Source organism: Phaseolus vulgaris, chromosome 2, assembly GCF_000499845.2.
Source record: "Phaseolus vulgaris cultivar G19833 chromosome 2, P. vulgaris v2.0, whole genome shotgun sequence".
In the NCBI taxonomy this organism is placed as follows: Eukaryota; Viridiplantae; Streptophyta; class Magnoliopsida; order Fabales; family Fabaceae; genus Phaseolus; species Phaseolus vulgaris.
The window spans coordinates 316,782-340,878 of NC_023758.2; the positions used below are offsets into that span (position 1 = coordinate 316,782).

Genomic DNA, 24,097 nt, shown 5'->3' on the forward strand with positions numbered 1-24,097 from the left:
ACAGTGTAAGTGGCTTTTCTCGTTGTTCACCTAAAACGTATCTTTAATAAAAAACGACTAAACACAAAATTTGTTAAGAATTAGGTTACAGAAAGAAAAATAAAGATAAGGCATCATCCTAGAAGAAGCCAAAGCCAAACAACATAATAGACAAACACAGTGAAGAAGCATAATATAACCTCATAATATTTTTCCAGTTCCAATATGTACCTATGAATGACACTATAACTGTTGTTAAAAGAAACCCATGAAGAATAAACAACGTACTTCAGACATATTTTCCACGCCTATAATGTAAAATACACTTGAAGGTTATATACTCAATTTCCATTTAAAAAAAGTAATATGTTGCCAAAAGCTTAAGTAGTAACTAGTAGCCTATCAACTACTACTAAGCATGGGCAAAAGATTATGCTCAAAACATACGCACATAATATAACTTAACCAGGAAAATTAAGCTGGCAAGGATTGAACTCAAAGCCACCACATATCAAAGAAGCTCCATATAATACCATGTAGTTATATGCATTTGTGTCATCTGGTAGTGCATTGATACATATAATTGAAAAGTATATGCAGAACATTAAAAGCCAAACAAAAGTGAGCCAGCTATAGTATTCTGAACAAAAATAAAGCTATATTTTGAAAAAGTAAAGAGAAAGAATATTACTCAAAACGTATCTCTGGATCAACCTCTGTGACAGTTGAACTTTTAGGTAAGCGATCTAGATGCAGATTGTTGTAGAAGTCCATGATAGCCCAGATAATAGGTTCATGAATTTCAAGCCTCCAGCACTTGTCGGTTACCTAGAGCGTCCATCAAATTTAAAGAGATTGTAAATAATATAATTTAAATATTTGAAATTTTATTGAGAAATCTAGAATATCATAGATCAAAACATAGCATACTCGTATATAAACATATGGGTAAACTTGTATTCCATCATTATTCTCATTCTGCATGGTGATTGTCATCTTGAATACTGGGTGTTGCACATCAGAGATCTGTTCTGGCGCCAAGAGCACAGGCATCAATGTTAGAGGGAGCTGGTTGTCCAGTTGCAAATAACCAAATATGAGCTTGAACCTGTAAAAAATGCCTAAAAATAAATTTACAATACTGAAAATATAGTGTACATAATTTATAGGAAATGCAGACCTTTGGCAAAAGTCTTGAGGAAGTTAATGTCAGTGATGACTCAGCACTGATGTGGCCAAAAACTAACTATCCTAACTCACAAAGATACAATTAGAGAGAAGAAATCACTAACTCTAGAAATTAGAATACTAACGTAAATTGTAATAGAGAAAGCTCACAAACTCTAACAAGTATTCTTGGAATTTGGACTTAGAGCTTAACTCAACCCTTTCAAAATTGGATTGTAAGGTGAGGACTACTCAAGCTTTATAAGCTCTGTTTAAACCATATCTCTAATGTGGGACTAAATCACCAACCTTGAGGTTGCAATTAAGTAAGCTCCCAAAGAGACCACAATTAAGGCAGTTTCCCAGCACTCTTTCTCACGTCTAGGATTCATAGCTTAGAGCATGGCAAATGCAAAGTGCCCATGAATGAGTCTAAGATAGAATCCAATACCATCTTAAAATTCGGGCGTAAAGTCTGCCTAACGTAACTCTACAAAGTTAATTTGTAACATAAGGGTTGTCCAAACTTCATAAGTTCTATTTAAACCACATGTATAATATATATCGGACTAAGCCATCATATAGTATTTTAATTTGTAATCAGTAATCTATTTAATATTTTTGAAAGCCAGAGAAAGAGGAGAGAAAGGAAAGTAGAGAAAAATATGTATTATTGTACTCTAGCGAACTACAGAAAAACACCTGTATATAGATTGATGGAGTTGGTTAGACCTAAAAAACTCTATACAACTGAAAGTAACAGATATAGCTTTCAAACTCAACGAGACTATTCTAACTGAGAACAAGGGTCAACGTTCAAAGTTTGGCCTCTATATTTCACGCTAGATTATGATTTTTTTAATTGATTTTTGTGATGGGTGGCCTCTGCAGGCATTGCTGGACAGGTACACATGAAATGCATTTATAGCACAACAATTGCATAAGAGAGGGATAACTTGTACTGTTATATGGACTACATGTCAACACATTTTACTTAATATTAAGGAGGGAAAATCAACATACTATTATTACAAGTCATTTGATGATGCTTGCATAAAATGAAGCAACCAGTCCACTTACATGGGTTAACAAACTAGGAACTCATTAAAACATGGTTCGAGAGAAATATTGGGAAGAATTTAACAGCCATCAACATACTATATTTACAAATAATTTGATGCATACATAAAATGAAGCAACCAGTGCATTCACATGGGTCAACAAATTAGGTACTCATTAAAATAAGGTTAAATAGACTTTTAACACCATGTAGGAAAAGAGAGAGAAAATGTCCCACACATAAACCCTCATCCTGTCCTAAAAGAAATCAAAGTACTATCAAATAAAAAAAATTCAGCACTTCTATACAGAATAGACATTTAAAGTAATCTTTTTACTTTTAATCAAAATATGCTCTTTGGATACATGCTTCATTTGGATATGCATCTTAAAATATTGTAAGGCTGTTACCTGCTTGTCTTTCCACCATCGTAGCCAGTTGAATATGTTAAGGACACCCTTTCTAAGTATAAGTAGGAGAGCTCCTTCGGTCTATGATCCACCAAAGAAATTCCAACCACCCCTAACTCAATTAAGAGCTCGAAAGGAGTAACACTGCTCTGCATCTCATCCTGAGCACCAGAAACTCCACCTTTACCAGAAGTCACTGGGCCTCTAATCTCTTCATGTGAACTTGAACTTGCCATCCTATCATTGGTAAACTTTACAATTATTATATCTCCCCTATCTATCACATGGAATTGCAATCCAAATTCAACTGAAGATAATCCACTTCTTTCCAAATCAAGTTTCCAAATTGCATTGCTATCACCGTCTCTAAGTTTAGCATCTAAAAACTTATTGCCATATGGATCTTCCCAAGAAAAGTTCGTTGCCGACAGAGGTTGCAACTGAATCCAAGCATCTTCACCAAATCCAGACTGCCGAATGCTAAGTGCCTTGTTTGGACTTCTGTTCTCAATCCTGTTTAAGATAAAGTAAGCTTCTCTCCCAAAGAAATACACTCATACAAGCTTCAGTGTCATATTTAGACAGAAAAAATGGCAAGACACTGAATCTATCATGTGAAACCTAGTACAAACTAATTTGTTTCAATTTTTTCCCATGAAAGTGAGAAATTATTTTAAAACAAATTGGTGTTTGTTTAAGTTTTTTTAATAAAATAAGAATTGGAGAAAGAGCTACTTTTAAGTTATTTAATACTCAGTGTTTGTATACTGAAAAATAAGATTTCCTATACATTTTAGAAGCTACTTTGAGTAGTTTTTGAGATAAGCTTTATTATAACTAGGAAAACGAAATGAGTTTTTTGGTTGGAGGTGGTGATTTTATTGGGAGGGGGGATGGTGTTTTTCTTTATATACATTTGTACTCTTTTATAGTATATACTATATACATATACTTACTGCTAAAGATTAAATTGTTACATAACTGATTGTTATGAGTCTCACATTGAGTAGAATGAGAAGAATATGGTAGTTAACCCATGAGACTCTGCCACCATGAGAAGGCAGCATATATGACTTGCCAACGCAACAGGATGAACAAAAATAAAAATCAGCTTTATAGGATCTACAAATGTTAAATGTTTCAGTAAAATTTGCATTACATGATTATCAGGATGACCAAGTCTATTGTGCCACAAGTGAAAACTGTTAGATTTTGATTTATGAATATCAGTTTTAATAGTGCTAAACAAAGATCAAGGTGTGGGTGAATAGCAAAGAGATTTAGATGACAACTGTGGTTGAGAAGAACAACTATGAAGCTGGAGATTATCAAACGAATACAATCCATCAACACCAACAACTCCTTGAAGAACTTTATTCATCCCCTGGGATTTGACAGAATGAAATTCAAAGAAAATAGAATTATCTTTGGCAAATTGACTAACACTTAGTTGATTTTTAGTAATAGAAGGAACATGTAACAAATTGTTTAGTTGAAGTGATATGTGAATAAAAAGGTGACACAAAAGAAGAAAAACCAGCACCACAAATACTTAAACCTTCATCATTGCCTACGAGAATTTGGTCTAGATCATCAAAATGTTTAAGTTGACCACACCAGTAACATGAAAGCTTGCACCAGAGTCTGTTATCCAAGATATATTGGCATTTCCATGAGAATTAGACTTCATAAGCATAGCACTTAGTTGAGTAATGTTGTCAGGCTTGTTATTAGGATTTATCCAAGTATTTGACGATTTATATGAGCCAGCGGGATCAATGAAGTACAAGGACTCATGACGATGATAAGAAATATCAAATCTAAAATGACAAACATTAGTTGTGAGTCGACTTAAGACATATTTGACATTGAAAATTAAAAAAATTGCCACCACAGTGACCATTGCCAGAATTTCTAGTACGAGAGCCTCCACAAAACAATTATAGACTTGAGTATAGTGCAATGAGGGTGAGGCTAAGTTATGTGTTTCCTAAACATAACGTTAAGTCATGTTTCATGACCATATAAGAGAGCTTCAATATCAACAATTGAAGGCGTGTCTTTTTAACTTACAGAGACAACATGTGCATAATCAGAGGGAAGTCCTTCAAGAATAGTATCAACATGTTCCTCATGACGCACGGGAACACCAACACCAACAAGTTCATCAATGTGACTTTTAATTTTAAGAAGATAATCTTCCATCATTTTGGAATCAAGTCTAATGGCACATATTGTAGTACGCAATTGTCGTACACAAGATTTAGTTTGGAGACCAAAATATATGTGATTTTTTTCTCAAAATTCATACGACGAAAGACCGCAAACTCAAATCGCGAACACGAAGAACAAACAAAAAATGCGAAGAACAAAGACAATAGAAGACTTCGAACACGAAGAATTCTCAAAATTCATACGACGAAAGACCGCAAACTCAAATCGCGAACACGAAGAACAAACAAAAAATGCGAAGAACAAAGACAATAGAAGACTTCGAACACGAAGAATGAAAACGATAGAAGACAGTGAACGCAAACCGCAAGATGGTAGCAAGATCACAAAGCAATTGCAAAGATGAGAGACGAAGAAGAGGCATAGTTATGAAGAAGATAGATCGTAAAAAAAATGCTCTAGGTCTCACTCTATCACAATAAGAATACAATGTTGGAGATCCCACATCGGCTAGAGATGAGGATATTTCATTGTATATAAGTGGGTGTAAACCTCACCCCATGAGCTGGTTTTATGGGGTTGAGTTAAGCTTAAAGTCCACTTTGTAATATGGTATCAGAGACATTTAAAGCCTATCCTAGCGAGTATTTGTTGGGCTTATCAAGCCATCCGCTATCGGGCCGTTATCGGACCACCCATAATATGTTATCCCACGCACGAGCTGTCACTCTCAATGTCACTCTCGGCGTGAGGGGTGTGTGTTGGAGATCCCACATCGACTAGAGATTAGGACATTTCATTGTATATAAGTGGGTGCAAACTAATCAAATTGACAAGGTTATTTCAGATAAGCTACACATAAATACAATGTTTAGATGAAAAAGAGAGGCCCTACATATGTTAAACTTTTAAACCAATTATGCCTTACATGTAATTCCAGTAAGTGCAAATAAGATACTACATCACATGAGGTCCAACAACTATGTGATAATTATGCTACTTAAAATATAAATTAGATATTGCCTGTAAAATGTGTAATTTCTGTTCAGAAAAGTTTATAACCAAAAGGAGCAAAGAGAACTTTAAGCTGAAAAGTTGTTTTCTGTAAGCATGTTCCTACATACTTTCATTGTTCTTAACAACTACTGAAAACCATATTGAAATCATTCGCCACTTGTGAAATGAACTAGATAAGAACGTTAGTCATGCTTACAGGTAAAGGATATACACCCCAGTCTAATCATGCATATCAGTACCTGATAGGACCATCAGTTGATCCAAGGCGGAAAACCACAATAAAACGGGATCCCTCTTCATATCCTCGAATTTCAGTTCTCAAAAGTTTGATAGTACCATCATTCATCCTCAAAACAAGTGAGATTGTGTCCTCTCTTACAATTTGAATAGGAAATGACCAATTGCTACCTTCAAGTCTCACCTACATGTAGAAAGAAAATATCATCTCACCATGTAAACTCAATCAGATGATGATTGAGAACAGAAATAAAGTGATGAAAAAGTTTCTCAAGTGGCCAACAAAAAATATTGTTTCTTAATTAGTAACCTCCTCATTCAAATATAAGCAAAAAATGCATAACTAGTATTAAATATATGCAAATCTTCAACAAATTTTATTTTATTTAATGAGAATCTTCAACAAATTTTATTTTATTTAATGAGAATATTCCTCAGATATCCATCATTTAATTGGGGAATTATTTCCAATGACTTTTATTCTAGATAAGTCTCAAGAAAGAATAGTTTAAGATTTTTTTTTTCAAATGAAATTATAACAATTGGTTTTTCTCCAAGTATATTTTGTAAACTGTGCCTGTGACCTGAACCACACTGTGTCAATAACCTGAACTCCGACGACTTTTTCCGACAACCCATCAACCCAGTTTTCTTTTCCAGTTTTCCTTGTTTCTTTTTGTATTATTCTTCATTCTATTTCTGTGTTTCCCCTCCCTCCGCTTTCCAAAAGTTCTTCATAGTTATGCTCTATTTTTGCAGATGTTCTTTTTCTATTTGGTGCCACTTTTTACATTATTTGACCTTGTCTCTCGTTTCCTCTTTCTATACAAATGTTCCTTCTCTATTTGGTGCCTTGTATGTTACTGCTATCTGCCTTTTTTACCCTTTTCATTTTACAGAACTTCTTTTTCTTTTTGGTTCTGTTTTGTACAGTTCTCTGGATTTTTTGTTCTCCTTTTTACAAAACATCTATTTCTATTTAGTTGAAAGAAAGAAATAGATGAAATGTAAGTAATGAAATAATAAGTAATGAAAGCAAGAACTAATAGGTAATTAAAGCTATACAAATGAAATCAAATCACTAAAAGATACCAAATCTGTCCTAATAATGAAATCTGCACTTAATTACGAAATAATTATCTCCTAATTATGCAACAATATATATATATATATATAGAGAGAGGGGGGGGGGGTAATAGATGTGCCGACTTACTTGGGATGTCATGCTTTTCTTTTTCAGCACAAGGTATGTGAATTGTGAAAATAAGTCAGCTATTAGCATTGCTCACAATCTAGTATAGTTCATCACTTGATTAGAAAAAAAAATTGGTAGTGGCATTATCACTACTTCTTATCTCCCATATGGGCTTCAGTTAGCAGACTTGTTTACAGAAGGTCATCCCACTGAAATGCAAGCTCAAAATGATAGATATCATTCCCTAGCTTGAGGGGGAGTGTTGTTAGTAGGATACTAAATGTACTACTAGAAGGTTCTTGTTTCTCCTATAATAGACATTCTTAATAGGAGGCTTAACAAGGTGTAATCAAATCAATACCACAATCACAAAACATGTGAATAACATTTTCTTCGACAATTCATAATATGAAGTTCTATAAATTTTCTATCTTTTTGTCCAGAAAAAGATGTAGGATAAATTAAATGATGTCAATTATTGCAGCAATATATCAACTAAGAACTGTATCCAACCTGGAGCTTTTCAGGTCCACCAATTCCACGACACACAAAGTGTATCCTTGAATCAGAAGCACGCAAAACCTTCGGTTCATCTTCAGCGTTCAATTTGATGAATATATTCTGACCAAGTCTATTAGTGAAAGTCATAAATGGCCGAACAGAAATAACCTGAAAGACAATCAAAATTTAAAAGTATTACAACCTGACTTCATAGTAAAATTAATGCTAAATTTGATCTTCCATCACAACCTTTGTCGGGATAGATTGATAGGAGCATGGTTTTGTGGAAATAATAAGCCGCAAGCAATTGCCATCACCATCATAAGCGTATATATCCAAAGAGCCATCCTAAGGATAAAACAAAGTGATTTTAGAAAGGTATATGATAACTTCTTGTTTGTCAACACATAAATCTTAACATTACCATATCACCAAGAGGAGCAAGATTCGTAACAGGTCCAAAATGCTCATTTCCTGATTGGGCAATGGCCACTGAAAGGGCCAGCATATTAAAATTAAAAGCAGAAGCAATTGTGTAACCATCATATATCTCCTCCTCAGTTATTTCTTCAAGGATTAATCCATTTTTCTTGTTAACTTGAAATTTAGCAGCAACCTTTGGCATATGTCTTTTTCCTGACATATCAAGTATCCTAAATGTAAGTGGAGGACATCTAGCAACTTCTAACCAGTAAGGAGCATACACTCTAATCGTTTTAGCCAGCAAGCTGTGCTCTTTGTCAAAGTTCTGCTCAAGAATAATTTGGATCACCCTGCACATAAGGAGGCAAATAAGATGGGTTTATACAAATCAAGTTGTCTTTCAAAAAAGACGTCAATAAAATTTCAGCAAAATTTTTAATATTTAGAATTAACGTGATAGATTGGGAAATTTCTAACTGTTCCACATCCAGAAATTTACAACCTTCCAGATATTGAACTTCTCAAACTAATTGTTTTTGATGGATTCTCATGAGGATGAGATATAAGAACAGCTTCCTGTTCAAAAAATGGGAACGGGTGAGATATTAATAGCCTAATACAATATAAAAATGACCTAGTAACTGAAACACAAATGGCAAAAGTATTGACAGGTCTCTATCTTACATGTATGGGAAGCCAACCCCTTTGCGGAAGTAAGGATAAGAACAAAGGGTTCCGAATATCAGCACTGTATATCTTTACAGTTTTTCCAGATAAAAATACTCCTCTAGAACATGCAAGGAAATGGCCAGTTGATTGCATTTCAAGAACAGAATATTCAGCAGCAAGGGGAAGAAAGTTGCTTATTATTAGAGGTGCTTTGACCACCAAACACCAATCCTGAATGGCATCAGAATTGATATCTTTAGCAATCTCGGTTGATTGTATGCTTACAGAAAACCACAACTTGTGGGAGCCACCAGAGGTGCCATGCATCTCACTGCAGCACAATAGTTCTTCCGACTCTGAAAGAGCTGATACATACAGATTTGAACATTGACCCCTACTACCAACATCTTGTTGACTAGGTCTGTCTACTACAGTACTCCATGAGTACTCACAAGAGTTTGCTGAAGTCCAAGGCCTTAACTGCAAGAAATATTGTACAGATTGTGTCAAACCAGAGAGAGGAAGTGGAGCAGTTTCTCCTGGTTGCAGTAACCCAACAGATATTTCATGCTTAAGATCCTCTGCTATAAGCTTCCTATTTCTTAACCATCTTCTCTGCCTGGCAGAATTACGAGAATCCATTGGATCAAAGGATTCAGGCCATCTCAAACTCTCCACAACCGGAGCATAAATCCAACTATCAGAAGTATTGGGAGATTTTGTATCCAAATGCCAATCATCAATCCATTCCCACCCTGGCGGTAGATCAATTTCAGGAAAAATCTGGTAATAGAAAATTAAAGAAAAAAATTAAACATGACAGAATAGTAAAAATTAAAAATAAATATGCTTGCAGTTTTCTGATTATAAACTATTCTTCCTCCAAAAGAAAGTTTAAACTAGACACCAGAAGGTTTTCTAAAGACCGTAAAAGTGTCACAGACAATATTTTGATATGAAGGCTTACATGCTCAGGGTTTGTCAATTCCTTAATCATGACATAATATTTTCTATGAGTTGACATAAATTTCCTGAGCAATGTTTATACCTCAACATGCAAAAAAAGAGTGATTATAAAGACGTTAGCATGACAATGTAGTGACTAGTTTAATCCTAATCAAATTCTTAGCATATACCTTCTGAAAGGATAGTATAACAACCATAGAGCAAGTGCTTGATCTATTCTGAACTTTTCAAAGCATAAATATATATGATTGATCCTCTTGAAGAGAGTCTCAAATTATGAGCAATTTATGCAATTATCAGTTTGTACCTTCATTGCAAGAGAAAAACTAACAGCTCAGGCATATGAGCAATACAAAAGCAGCTAGAGAGCAGTTTCCCGTGGAAAGTGAAAAAATTAACATTCACCTGATGGGATTTCCCCTCATCTGACATGTGGTTCCCAGAATAACCTGAACAGCGTACCCAACCAAATTGTGGGGTTAACTTTTCAGTCTCGAAAAACTCATCTGTCTGAATTCTGTAGCTCTCTGTTTGAATGGAATCAGAATTAATTGAACTTTTCAGCAAATTCATCTTTTCCGAGGAAACTTTTGAAGTAAGGTTTAAATCAAGTACAAAATCTGTGTTGTTACGAACAGAAACCAGTGATCGAATATTCACATATCTGTTGCCATCCTTCACACTAGCTTCACTGGCAACAACAGCATTGCCTAACCGCCAGCAAGCAGCAGGAGCAGCATAATTTAGCCTCACAGTAGTCCAAGGACCTTCCTTGCTAGGACTAATTTGAATAAACCCACATTTATGGGCATCATAATTAGATAGTTGATTGTTTATCTCAATCTCAGAATTATGTACTAATATGGCACATTGTAATTTGCAAGGCTTCCCATAATAAGAATCCTGAAATCTCAGCATGGCATCATTGAGAGGAAGTACTTAGAGAAAACAAACAAAAACAATAAAAAGGTAAATCATACACAAAATTCACCATGGAGTTTTCTGCAGACAAATATATCCAGTTCAACTTGTTGACAAGATTTTGGGGATTTGAGTAGTCCTCAATAGTTCTTGCTATCTCATTCAAGGAAGCTGAAAAAAATCCAATCGGAACACCTAGAAGAAAGAAAAGAAGAATGTAATAAAGATGATTGAGCAGCCTATGTTGTTTACAATACCAAAAGGGCATTCACAAAATTAGAAACATTTTATGTGCTCAAAACACTATTGTATTCCCAGTATATCTCTGCAGAAATTTGAATTGAAACTAATTTATTTGCATGTTATTTAGCCGCATCTCGGGTCACTTAGGTCTTGATGGAATTTCAAAGAAGTACCTTTACCCATATCCGTTAAAATCAATTCTAAAGAGTGACAGTCCTGTAAAAAAATATAGAAGCCAAGTTTGAAGTTAGTTTTTCAATTAGAAATCAAAATGTAGACTAAAAGAATTTTGAAAATCAAACGTATATTTGACAGAAAAAGATGGCCAAGTGCACAGTCAAAAGAAGCATTAAATTATACAACCTAAAAGGCAGACTAAATCAGTCTAATGAGATAAATAAGAATCAACAAGAAAATTAAAGCATTAAAAAGTACATTACATTGAAATGGGCATGGCTCAGTGAAATAAAGAATGTTACAATGAACAAAAGACAGCATAAAAGTGTAACAATAAATAAGAGCCACAAGAAAAATTACACGATCAGAGAAAAGTAAATCTCAAACATTTGGCAACACAGTCCTCAAATATTATTAAGTTTAAATACTGAATGTTGGCTTATCTTCGCCAACGCAGTTTAAAAACCCCAATCTAGGTAAGATATTAACTCAAGTGAAAAAGTAAATCAAATATTAGTTGAGAAAAAAAGTTAAGAACCAGAAATCAACTTTTAGCTTTTAATAAAAATCAGAAGGTTATTCACCCCCAAAATTATGAATAGAAAGATTATATACATTTGCTATAACCCACAATGTTATTCTTTATTGGTTATATTCTTTATATTTTTATCTTCATTTTGTACATTTTCATTTACATTACACTGTCATTTGGCTGTAATTTTCATTCACTCTTTTTCTGTAACAGAGTAGTCCTTTTCTGTTACAGAATTAGATACTTGCTGACTCACCACCAGTCAGTCATATGGCTTATCTAAATAATATCATACTTCATTTTTATAAAGAATTTTTTTGCTACTAAACAAAAAGGAGAAAAACTAAAATAACCAGATGAAATAAAATAACTGAATATTAAAACATGAAAAAGCTACGAAGACAACCCTATGCCTTAATAAGATTTTGACTTCTAGGGCTATGATAACTAAACCAATCAGAGCACACAAAATCCAAATTTTTAAGTAAACATTCAGTATTTAAAAACGATCAAAATCCTTCCGAATGCATTTGAACATTAGATTGCGTCAACTTCCAACAAAACAAACTTACAGCAAGAATAAATAAAAGCAACTAAGATAATTATCAATACCAGGGAATCCACTTTGAAGAAAAATATTTCATTCCACTTGACCGACTGAAGATCTGAAGGCAATAAATGAAGTGGCCTTTGTCCACGCGTGCGTGCACTCTGTTGATAAACCAATGCATCACTAGGGGGGCTCTGATTTGGAGAAAGGCGGACAGCTACTGTATATTGCTGGGAATCTGAACCTTCAACTTGGGGAAACTGTATTAACAATGAAGAAAATAATCTGTGAGCAACTGAATATTTATCTTGACATGGATTAAAGGTTACATGAAAATTGGGACTGGCAAAACCATGTAAGTGGTATACTAAAAGAAACAAAACTTGTACCTGCGCTTCTGCTATGATGATCGTAACCATTGTTCTAATCTTTCTACAGAGTTTACCCTTCAAATGAGATTCTAGCATATTTTTTGACACAGGAACTTTGACAGCCTTCATATCCCCAGATGGCATCCGAACTATATTTTGGAGGCCCCTAGCTTCTGTTGCACGAATAAAAATATCTTGACCAAGTTTATTTTGAGGGATTATATAATAATTTCTTTTCTGGAGTGTGTCAATGATAGAGTTTCCACCATAAGTTGGAGAAAATACATCCTGCCAAGAGAAAACAAGTGCTGTAATATACAACGAGAAAATCAGTCTTAAAAAGCAGCAAAAATGAAAAGGTTTACAATAAATTTTACTCTATTTTTGTAACACTCATGAGCATGGCTAAGATTGTTCCAGCTTGCATAAGCTTGAATGATCATATTAGCATTAGAAACTGAAACATTTAAATTCAGATCTCGAGTTGATGTCAATCGTAACTGAGTGGTTCCAGCCAGGGCGTTGAGGTCATATTGGTACCTGTATGTAGCTGTAATTAGGAAAAGAATAGAAACTGGAACAAAAATATAATTTGGATGGATTTGTGATACGTTCCCAACAGAGAAAGAAAAAGATTCACAATATGAACACCCAAAAAGGAAGGATTTCTATTATTCCAGCACCTTATCAGAACACACAAACATTTACAACGGAAATTAATTCCTTTCACACAGGTATTACTCCTGTCAAACAACTCACATACAAAAAAACGCCCCTTCAACCTACCGGGTTGGTCAGGGTTGATCTTTAACCGTAACAACCAAAACTACCCCAAATCCCACTTATTCTGTATTTTTAAATTTCCTTCTATAATACACCTTCCACACTTTCTTCTTATCTTTTTGCATAATATTACTCCCCTATGCTGAAACAACCTTGTCCTCAAGGTTAAAGACTGAAAATTGGTCCTTGATAGTTGCAACATCCTCCCATGTATTAGTCTCACTTCCCCCTTCATTCCACTGTATTAAAACTTGCTTTATGTGTGTGCCATGGACGACTATTTATTGTCTATCAAAAACTTCTTTTGGAGAAAAAACCACACCTTGCCCCTGGAATTCAACTAGGATACATGGAAAACTGGATGTACTCAAGCCTATACCAGTAGTTATAGTCTAAAAGCCACCCAACCAACTTTTGCTATAATCATAAAAGGGCCATGATAACAGGTTGCTAGTTTTGGATGCAAATGACTAGGCATGGTCAGTTGTCTGTGTAGACGAATTTTAAGATACACCATATCTCCTACTTTAATTGGAGAGGGTTTCCTGTGACAATTTGTGAATTTAGACATTTGATCTTATACTCTTCTTAAATGAAATTTGATTTGTACAAGGGCCTCATCCCTATTCATCAAATCTTGTGTCACTGCTTCTACCATTGTCTCCCCTGCCAGGGATAGAGGAGCTCGTCCATACACCACTTCAAAAGGGGTATTTTTGGCTACCCCATGAAAACTGGTGTTATACCAATATTCAGGCCACAAAAGTAAAATCACCCACATTTTTGGTTGCTCAGAACTAAAGCAACGAAGGTATGCTTCCAGCGTCCTTCGTCTGTCTATCCGTCTCTGTATGATTGTCATGTCATCTTAGGATATGGTTTTAGACCTAACTCAATCAGCTTACATAGTAAGGTTTGTTAGTCAATTTGGGACTTGGATTTTTTCCAATACATCATAATAAATAAGAATTGTCAAAAAGAGGGTAGACTTAGTGACCCAATACTTATTCTTAACTCAATTCTTATTTTCTAAATCAAATTATACCACTGCTCATAACAGCCTGAACTCCAAATCACTCACTCAAGAATTCCATCAAAGCAACATGTATCACACAAGTATTCTATATTTGTAAACACATAGAAATTACCTTAAGAATCCATCTACTGGCTCAACAAGAGGTTCCCAAGCTTCATACTTATCATTGTATGACCTGGCAGCTAAGGAGAAACCAACAGTGCAATTTAGATACCCAGTCCTTCCATGCAAACTAAATGTTATTCCACTGAAAGATACATTGAACAAAGGAACCATCTGTCAAATTCAAAGAAAAGCAGTCAATATAGAAGTAATACTTCCAAGAAAGCTCTGATAACTTATCAAGAACTAACTCTTACGAAAGCTGAAGCAGTTAGAATAACATCAATAATAGTAAAAAAGATAAAAAAAAATAATAATAACATTAACTCCCCTCTTCAATGGTCAATGAGATACGTTAAAAAATTAGGAAAAGATTTAACCAATGAGATAAGTAATTAAATTTTGTTTGCAGTCTGATTGAGAGATGTGGTATACCGTATACGTATACCTATAAGTAACTTAAGGTCAACAACAACCATTTCATTAATATGAAATCTAGAAGCATGCTGCCATTACCACTCTTATGAAGTGGACTTTGAGCCAAAATCCATCTCACAAATTCAGATTGTAAGGTGAGATTTGCAGTCATTTATATATTATAATTTGATCATATTTTTAGTGGATGTAAGATCTCCAACCCTTCTCGCTGATCTTAATCGTGGGACTAGACATTACCATCTTATAAGGTAAACTTTAACTTAACTCAACATTACAAAACCAAATTGTAAGGTGAAATTTGCACCCACCTATATATTATAAGACATAGGATCTCCAACAACCACTTTTCAATATTTGGAGAATACCTATTGATATAGACCCATTCATTCTCATAGCTTAAGAAGTTAGGTGATTTAACACTTTTATTCTAACAAAATTTACAATCTAAGAATTTTTTTCTCACCAAACCACTGTAATCATCAAAAAGAGCCATTGAGAAGGTCCCAATTCCTGCATCAATGACTGTAACATCTGAGCCACTTGGCACATTTGAATCTGCAAGCTTTAAAGCAAACCTTCTTGGGGGTCTTTTGAAACCACCACGGACAATAAAAGTCCCCAACTCATTGCCAACAGCCCAAATGCTAAATGGTTCTGGTACATGCTTGGCATCAGATGTATCCCACACACTTTCTTCCAAAAATTTATCTCCTGCTACCAAATCACTGCGCATGCATCTTAAGGAGCTAAAATCATTTTGCTTAGGTTTTCCTTTACATGCAACACAGCCCAAGGAAACAAAGCCCGGGGGAGCTTGTGGAAGCCAGAATGACATGCTTTCCATTCCCCTCTGCTTCTTTATTTGTCCGACAAGCTGAAAATCTAGTGGAGTTTTAAAAACATTTTCATCCCTGGAATCATGAACAACAATGCAGGCGTTTGGAGGTTCATACCTAAAAAGAAGATTACATCAGTTCAAAGAGGAAGATAACAAATTAATATCTAAATTTATACAACAAAAGAGAAGATAATGATTGAAACGCACCCTTTAACAGCTACATCACCAAAATATACCATTCCCATTGGTACAGCTGGACGCCATATGGATAACCTCTTTCTTGAATTTGATCCCTGATTCCACCACACTAACTCAAAGCTAGCAACAGGCTCATAACGCCTATTAGAATTTGTGCCAACAGACCGGTCAGGTTGCAAGGCTTGATGCCCACTAGAAGGAGCATGGGAATCCTGACTAGTTAATGCTGCTGAGGATGGCTTCAAATGATCATATTTAATGGAACGCAATTCATATGCTTTACCCATCAAACTAAGAGAAATAGGATCTACTGGCAAAAAAGTGCCAACAGAATTATCCACTCGCCAGAATGCCACACAAGATTGTGATCTGCAATCAAGACAAGCAATATTGTGTTTACAAGGGACAAAAATTCCATGATCTTATGTCTGATCAATATAGTTTAAATTTTCGCAGGTAAAACACCCAACAACATCTTAGAATTAATGTTCAAAATATATAAACTTAATTAGTTAAGCAAAATGATAACATTATTTCATTAGCAAGCAAACTGATATACATAGCAAAAGGCACTAACCTGTAAGTTTGGTACTTTAAAGTATAAAATTGTATAATGAACCTATATGTTAAAGCAGAACAGGAGAAAATTTTCACTTACATATCACTGGTGCCTATTGTGATACAATCCCTTAATGAACATGGGGATACAGAAGAAGATGGGATGCAAAAAGCAGAAGATAGTGGGGGTGGTTCCTTTCCACGAGTAACAATACAACCTAGTGCAACATAACCTTTGGGAGCTTCAGGGAACCAAATGGAACAAATGGCATCTGCCTCGGTATTCCATAACAAGTCAGAATTGTCCACTTCTTCACCCTTAATGCCCACAGAAGCTAATGGTGGCCAAATCAATCTGAAACTAATAGGTCTCTTAACTATAACAGAATTAATATTTACTGCAAGAACTCCTTTTGTTGGTGGCTTGTCTCTGTCGAGCAAACACATCATATTAACATGCAAAACCGGGGAATAAATGCATCCGTCTAGACAGAAGAATATTAAAGAATTTGCACTTACAGAGGTGTCAGGTAGTCACCAAGAACAGCAAAACCAGGTGGAGCATGGGGCCGCCAGAAGGCATATGTTTGATCAGTTTGAGAATCTGCATGCAAAATAAAAAAAAAATGAATGAGACCAGTCTTCCAAACCACATTTGTCAATTCATTTACCAAAATGAAAAACAAATAGAGGATGATAAACATACCTTTTATTCTTCCAACTTTGTCGAAATGAGAGCAAACAATTGTCATTTTCTTCGATGTCATCCTTAAAAATGCTAAAATATCATCTTCCACAGCCATAAATAGTCTCAAGATACTGAAAGTGAAATTCATGAAAATATCAGAAATAGACAAATGTATATTTGTCCTCCCCGAAGCATTTGAGTACTTCAACGATGTATCAAATGGCTCCAAAATCCTGATTCCATTACTCTCCATAGTCAAACCAAGTAAATCTGCGCTCATCTCAGTATTGTTACCCTTCAATACAAGCCTAGAAATAGAAGAACACAGCAAAATCAGTTAATCCCACATTATCATCATACCTAAAATACAGTGAATCATTAAAATAGGCTTCTAGCACAAAATTTATTCTGAAGATAAACTCGGGTCATAATTAGGGACTATATCCTTAACCTTATAGAAATTAAGTGTTTGAAAAGAGAATAAACAGAATGATTCATGGAATTAACTTTTAATTACAGTAAGGTATTCAAAGAAATATGGGAGAGCTCCAGATCTAACTAACTGACAAACAGCTGTTGCAAAATCCACAACAGCAGGTTTATTCTACTATCAAAGGCAGATATTCTAAGGAGTCAGCCCCTCCCCCAAAATTTTAAATATATATAAATATAAGAATTTTAAAATTTGGGGTGTGGGTGGAATCGCTCCCCTAACTCCTAAGAAGATTTGTCTTTTTTTTTTTTAATAGCAATAAATAAATAAAATTAAGGGGATACTTAAGGGGTATCCCAACCCGTGTACCACAGCCACAAAGTTACACTTCCACAAAAGAAAGTATAACCAAAAACCTAAACCTACAAAAGGGGATGCCAAACCTACAAGAAGATTTGTCTTTGATCTTGGCAAATGATGTGATGTAGGACAAACAGCTACATCTAGCAAACCTCACCCTACAAACCAGTCTTGTGATTTGAAATATGCTTAAACTCCACTTTCTAAGATGGATACAGGGTGTGTTGGAGATCTAACATTGAATAGAGATATGACTAAATTATAATATATAAATAAGTGCAAATCTTATGTTACAAGCTTGTTTTGTGAAGTTGAGTTAATGTTGCATAATCAGGAGAATTATTTTGTAATTAAGTGCAACTTTTATTCTCTATTTATTAGGAAAAATTTAATCACCCATTATTTTTTGCTTTCATTACCTATTATTTCCTTCCTTAATTAGGTTGTAAATAGTCTATAAATTGAGACTGTAATCATATTTGTAAATTACATCAGAAATACATTCCATCTATTTCTTCCAACTTGGTAGAAGAGCTCCGATTCTGGGAGACTCTGTTTCTGCAATCTTTTTTTTTAGCAGCCTTTATTGCTGCAATTACTTTTCTGAACAGCCTTCATTGCTGCAATTACTTTTCTAGACAGCCTTCATTGCTACAATTATTTTTCCGGACAGCCTTCATTGCTACAATTACTTTTCCGGACAGCCTTCAGGGCTGTAATATTTTTTCTCCTCTATTGACCATTACCACTTTGTGCCGTTGACTGTCACTACCACCGTCGACCACTGCTGACCGCCGTCGACATCTGTTTACGGATGCCGGAAAATTTTATAAAACATTCTTAGAATGGTAAACTCACACTACTTTTGGTTTATGTAGATGATATGATTATTATAGGTGATGATGAGATTGAAAAACAAAATTTGAGGGAGAGACTGGTTGCTCAATTTGAGATGAAGGATCTAGGGAAGTTGGAGTACTTCCTTAGAATAGAGGTTGCTTACTCGAGACAGGGCATCTTTATTTCTCAAAAGAAATACATCCTTGATCTTCTCAAAGAGACTGGTATGTTGGGTTGTAAGACCACTGGAGTGCCAATAGAGCAAAATCATAGGATTGGGAATGATGAGGAAAACCCAAAAGTGGAGAAGACACAATATCAAAGACTTTTGGAAAAACTCATTTATCTATCACACACTAGGCCAGACACAACCTATGCAATTAGTGTGGTTAGCAAATTTAAGCATGATTCAAGAGAAAGACACTTACAAACAGTAAATAGAATTATTCAGTACTTAAAAGCCTTTCCAGGAAAGGATTGCTATTCAGAAAGGGAGAAAAATTATCCATGAAAGTATATATTGATGCTGATTATGCAGGATCAATTGTTGATAGGAGATCCACCACAGGCTACTGCATGTTATTGGGTGGAAATTTGGTGACATTGAGGTGCAAGAAACAAAATGTAGTTGCAAGATCAAGTGCAAAGGCAGAATATAGAGCCATGGCTCAAGGGGTTTGTGAACTATTATGGATGAAGATCATACTTGATTTTCATCATACTTGATGATCTCAAAATAAAATATGGAGCTCCTATGGGTTTGGTGTGTGGTAATAAATCTGCTATTAGTATTCCACACAATCCAGTTCAACATGATCGAACTATAAGAGTAGAGACAGGACGAGAGGTTTAGAGAGAAGAATAAGAGAAAGAGAGAAACTTTATTATATGATTGAATGCCAAAGGAAGATTGGGTATTAATAGTACCCAGTGCAGTAGTTAATACATATAAAACAGTTAAGATTGTTATACCTAACATAAGACTGTTATGCCTAACATCCCCCCTTAAATTAATGGTTTAGGATACACCATTAATTTATGCAACAAAGCTGAAAACGGGCCAGCACTTACTGGTTTGGTGAAAACATCGGCGATCTGTAGCTTAGCAGGAACATGAAGAAGTTGTAGCTGCTTTTGTTGGATAGCATCACGAACAAAATGAAGGTCAAGTTCAAAGTGTTTGGTCTTGGAGTGCATAATAGGATTGGATGCAAGAAGAACAGCGCCAAGATTATCAGATCGAATGGTGGGAAGAGTAGGGGGAAGACGAAGTTCAGTGAGCAGATTCTGTATCCACTTGAGTTCAGCAAGAGTAGCAGCAATACTGTGATATTCACCTTCAGTAGAGCTGCGAGAAACAACCTTTTGTTTCTTTGAAAGCCAAGCAATAGGATTTGATCCGAGATAGACAACAAGGCCTGAGGTTGATTTCCTGTCATCAGGATCAGAGCCCCAATCAGCATCAGCAAAGGCATTTAGTGTGAGTTGAGATGGGCATAGAAGATGAAGACCATGAGTGGCAGTGCCAACTAGGTAGCGGAGAATGCCTTTAACAGCATTCCAATGGTGATGTTGGGGATTGTTCATGAACTGGCACACTTTGTTGACGCTATAGGCAAGTTCAGAACGAGTAATAAGGATATATTGAAGCGATTTAACCACGGATCGATAGAGAAAAGGATCATCTACAGCAGTGGTAGCGTCTTTTGTTAGATGAGTAGTGGAGAGCATAGGTGTGGGTTGAGGCTTGGAGGAGAGCATGTTGGTTTTATGGAGGAGATCCTGAATGTATTTGGTTTGAAAGTGATGTAAGCCACCATCCAATGTCAAAGTAGCTTCAACACCGAGAAAATAATGAAGAGTGCCAAGGTTCTTTCGGGCAAAATGTTGACTGAGGGAGTGAATCAGACGCTGAATGACAATGTTAGGGTTGCCTGTAATTAGAATATCATCAACAAAAATTAGTACAAATAGAGTAATGTTATTGTGGAAGTGAAGAGAAAGGGAGGTGTCACTTTTAGTGGGATGAAAACCAAGAGAGATTAAAGTGGTACTTAGCTTGTGAAACCAGGATCTAGGTGCTTGTTTTAACCCATAGAGAGCTTTGTTAAGTTTGCAAACAGTGTGGGAGTCACCAGTTTCAAAGCCAGGAGGTTGAATCATGTAGACAGATTCCTCTAGGTCACCATACAAAAAGGCATTATTAATGTCAATTTGATTGACAGACCAATTTAATTGAAGAGCTAGAATAAGGATAATACATATAGTGACAGGCTTTATCACATGAATGTTTCAAAGTAGTCAAAGCCTTGTTGCTTATGAAAACCTTTGGCGACGAGGCGAGCTTTATTCCACTGAAAGGAGTCATCAGCATTGTATTTTATTTTGAAAATCCATTTGCAACCAATGGGTTGAACTCCAGGAGGAAGAGAGGTGACAATCCAGGTGTTGTTTGTATTTAAAGCAGCAAGTTCTTCCTGCATGGCAGAAAGCCATTGGGGAAGATGTAAGGCTTCTTTGGTGGATTTGGGAATGGTCAAAACAGGTGCTGCAGTAAAGGCACTTGGACCAAGTAAAGGCGCATTCGCACGTGTAAGCATAGGGTGAGTGTACTGAGGAATAGGAATGAGTGGAGTCAAAGCAGTGGAAGACGATTCAGAGTGAGAGGATATAGAAGCAGAGGAATCAGGTTGTGATTCAGGAAGTGTTGGTTGAGACACAGAAACATGCGTTTGCTAGCAAACAGTTAAAGTGGGTGAAGGAAAGGAGAAGGGGCTATTAGTGGGTGAAGAAACAGAAGAAAAAGGGTTAGAGAAAACATCATATGGAAAAATAGATTCATTAAAAGTAACATGTAACCTTTGTGACTGGAGGCACAACCAAGAAACACACACAAAAATGAATGAAAACTCATTTTATGTTTATTATATGGGCGAAGAAGAGGATAATAAGCACATCCAAAAGTTTTGTAAAAAGAAAAAAATCAGGGTGTGTTAAACAACAGATAATATGGGCTTTGATTGTTTAAAACAGATGTGGGTAAAACATTTATAATGGAAACAACAGTAGTGAAAGCATAGCCCCAGAAATGCATGGGTAAATTAGAATCTGCAAGTAAAGTCAATCCTATATCAACAATATGTCTATGCTTACGTTCAACAGAACCATTTGGTTCATGAGTGTGAGGGCAAGTTAGACGATGAGTTATGCCATTGGATAACAAGAAAGATTTAAAATAGAGAAACTCTTCTCCATTGTCAGTCTGAATGCTTAACAGTGGAAAACCAAGCACAGTTTGTTTTTCAACATATAATTTGAAAGATTTGAAAACAGTGAGTGCTTGTGATTTAGTGTGAATTAAATAGAACCAAACATATCTAGCGGCATCTACAAAAGAGATATAGTAAGTAGCACCATTAATTGCAGGGGTAACAAGCTGTAAAGGTTTAGAGTATATAGTTTGAGAAGCATTAAAAGGAAGCTGATGGGACTTGCCAACAACACAAGATTCACATAATTCACGTTTTGCAGTAAAAGGTATATTACAAATCTTCATAATTTGATGAATCACTCTTGGTTGGGCATGATGACCAAACCGGGAGTGCCACAAATGATATGTAGAAGAACCAGTGGTAATAGCAGTAGTGTATGCAGAATAGAATGCAGTTTGAACAAGATTTGGAAACATATAAAGACCATCTTTAAGCTTGCCTTGAAGCAGGATTTCGTTGGTTCCCTGACATTTAACAAGACAAACATCAGCATGAAACTCAAAAAAAGACATGATTATCACGTGCAAACCTAGAAACACTTAACAGATTTTTAGAAATAGTAGGAACATGCAAAAAATGTTGTAAAGAAAAGTTATTATGGGTATTGAGATCTGTAAAAATGGCAGAGCCAATAGAAGCAATAGGGAGCTGAGAACCATTACCTACAGCCACCTTTTATGAACCTGTGTAAGGAGTTGTGGAAAGATTGTTGTTGTGAGCAGTAAGATGATGGGAGGCACCACTATTAGGATACCAAAGAGGGTCATGGAGAGTATTTGGGGTTTCGAGGATCGAAGGTTCATCATCACTAAGAGATGTAATAAAATGAGCAGTATTGGCAGTAACTTGAGAGTGAGTGGAAGAATCAAACCTATGCCAACAATGAAGGGCAGTGTGCCCATATTTTCCACAAATTTAACATTGCACCCGAGACGAAGACAAGTTAGATGGCATCTTGGGGAAGTTCTTGGATGGTGGAAAAAGTTGTTTAGAGTAAAATCGTTGTTTAGCAGGAGCAGAAGGGCGGAAGGAAGAGGGATGATTTGTAGAACTGGAATTGTAGTGGGAGAAAGAAGATGGGACAAAAGAGACATTTGCCTATAGAATGTGATCAACAGATTGTTTGGCTTTTTCAATACGATTTTCTTGAGCAAGGAGCAGCGCCTCAATATCTGCTACCGTATATGGGTCAAGATGGGATGTGACAGAGGTGATAAAAGAATTGTATTCATCGGACAGCCCATCAAGAACAACTTCAATGTGATCTTCTGTACAAATGGGACAACCCACAACAGCCAAGTGGTCTACGGTTTTCTTGATATCAAGAAGGTAAGCAGAGATGGAGCGGTCCTTCTTGGGTGTACGCAGCTGCTGTTTGTGCTTCTTTATTTGAGCACGGGTTTGCGACGCATAATGGGTCTGGAGTTTTTCCCAGACTTGGTTTGAAGTGTCCATGCCAACCATCTGAGTTAGGATACCAACAGTCATAGACGCCAATAACCCGGCCAAGATTGCCTGATCCTGATGATTATACTGGATATATTTGGAATTAACAATGGGGGAAGAGTCTTCCTCGACAGAGATGAAGCGCAGAGGAATGCAAGAACCATCCAAAAAATAAAAAAGATCTAGGCTTCGAAGGGTGGCATTAACTTGTCGCCAGACAAGGAAATTGTCTAGATCCAATTTTAGAGGGATTAGGGTATGAAAGATATGAGGGAGAAGAGCTTCGGGCTTGGAAGAAAAAATTTCAGGATTGGTTTCAGTGGTGGATGATGAGGCCATTTTTGGCTTTGGATACCATATAAGAGTAGAGAGAGGACGAGAGGTTTAGAGAGAAGAATGAGAGAAAGAGAGAAACTTTATTATATGATTGAATGCCAAACATACAGGGAAGACTGGGTATTAATAGTACCAGTGCAGTAGTTAATACATATAAAACAGTTAAGATTGTTATACCT

General features: G+C 35.8%; 1 protein-coding gene across 1 annotated transcript in view; it reads right to left on the reverse strand.

The window, feature by feature from the left end:
* LOC137809959 (uncharacterized) overlaps window positions 1-24,097 on the reverse strand; it is a 74,629-nt gene that overhangs the window by 11,557 nt on the left and 38,975 nt on the right. The window contains exons 34-54 of the mRNA XM_068611028.1: window positions 17,250-17,539; window positions 17,063-17,147; window positions 16,644-16,973; window positions 15,995-16,354; window positions 15,413-15,902; window positions 14,522-14,685; window positions 12,968-13,130; window positions 12,609-12,878; window positions 12,282-12,479; window positions 11,134-11,176; window positions 10,788-10,912; window positions 10,202-10,699; window positions 8,846-9,613; window positions 8,664-8,737; window positions 8,163-8,511; window positions 7,988-8,086; window positions 7,751-7,906; window positions 6,045-6,226; window positions 2,617-3,129; window positions 910-1,087; window positions 671-807 (exon numbers count right to left, since the gene is read on the reverse strand). Coding sequence (XP_068467129.1) covers window positions 671-807; window positions 910-1,087; window positions 2,617-3,129; window positions 6,045-6,226; window positions 7,751-7,906; window positions 7,988-8,086; window positions 8,163-8,511; window positions 8,664-8,737; window positions 8,846-9,613; window positions 10,202-10,699; window positions 10,788-10,912; window positions 11,134-11,176; window positions 12,282-12,479; window positions 12,609-12,878; window positions 12,968-13,130; window positions 14,522-14,685; window positions 15,413-15,902; window positions 15,995-16,354; window positions 16,644-16,973; window positions 17,063-17,147; window positions 17,250-17,539 — 5,472 coding nt within the window. The remainder of the gene's footprint in view (window positions 1-670; window positions 808-909; window positions 1,088-2,616; window positions 3,130-6,044; window positions 6,227-7,750; window positions 7,907-7,987; window positions 8,087-8,162; window positions 8,512-8,663; window positions 8,738-8,845; window positions 9,614-10,201; window positions 10,700-10,787; window positions 10,913-11,133; window positions 11,177-12,281; window positions 12,480-12,608; window positions 12,879-12,967; window positions 13,131-14,521; window positions 14,686-15,412; window positions 15,903-15,994; window positions 16,355-16,643; window positions 16,974-17,062; window positions 17,148-17,249; window positions 17,540-24,097) is intronic.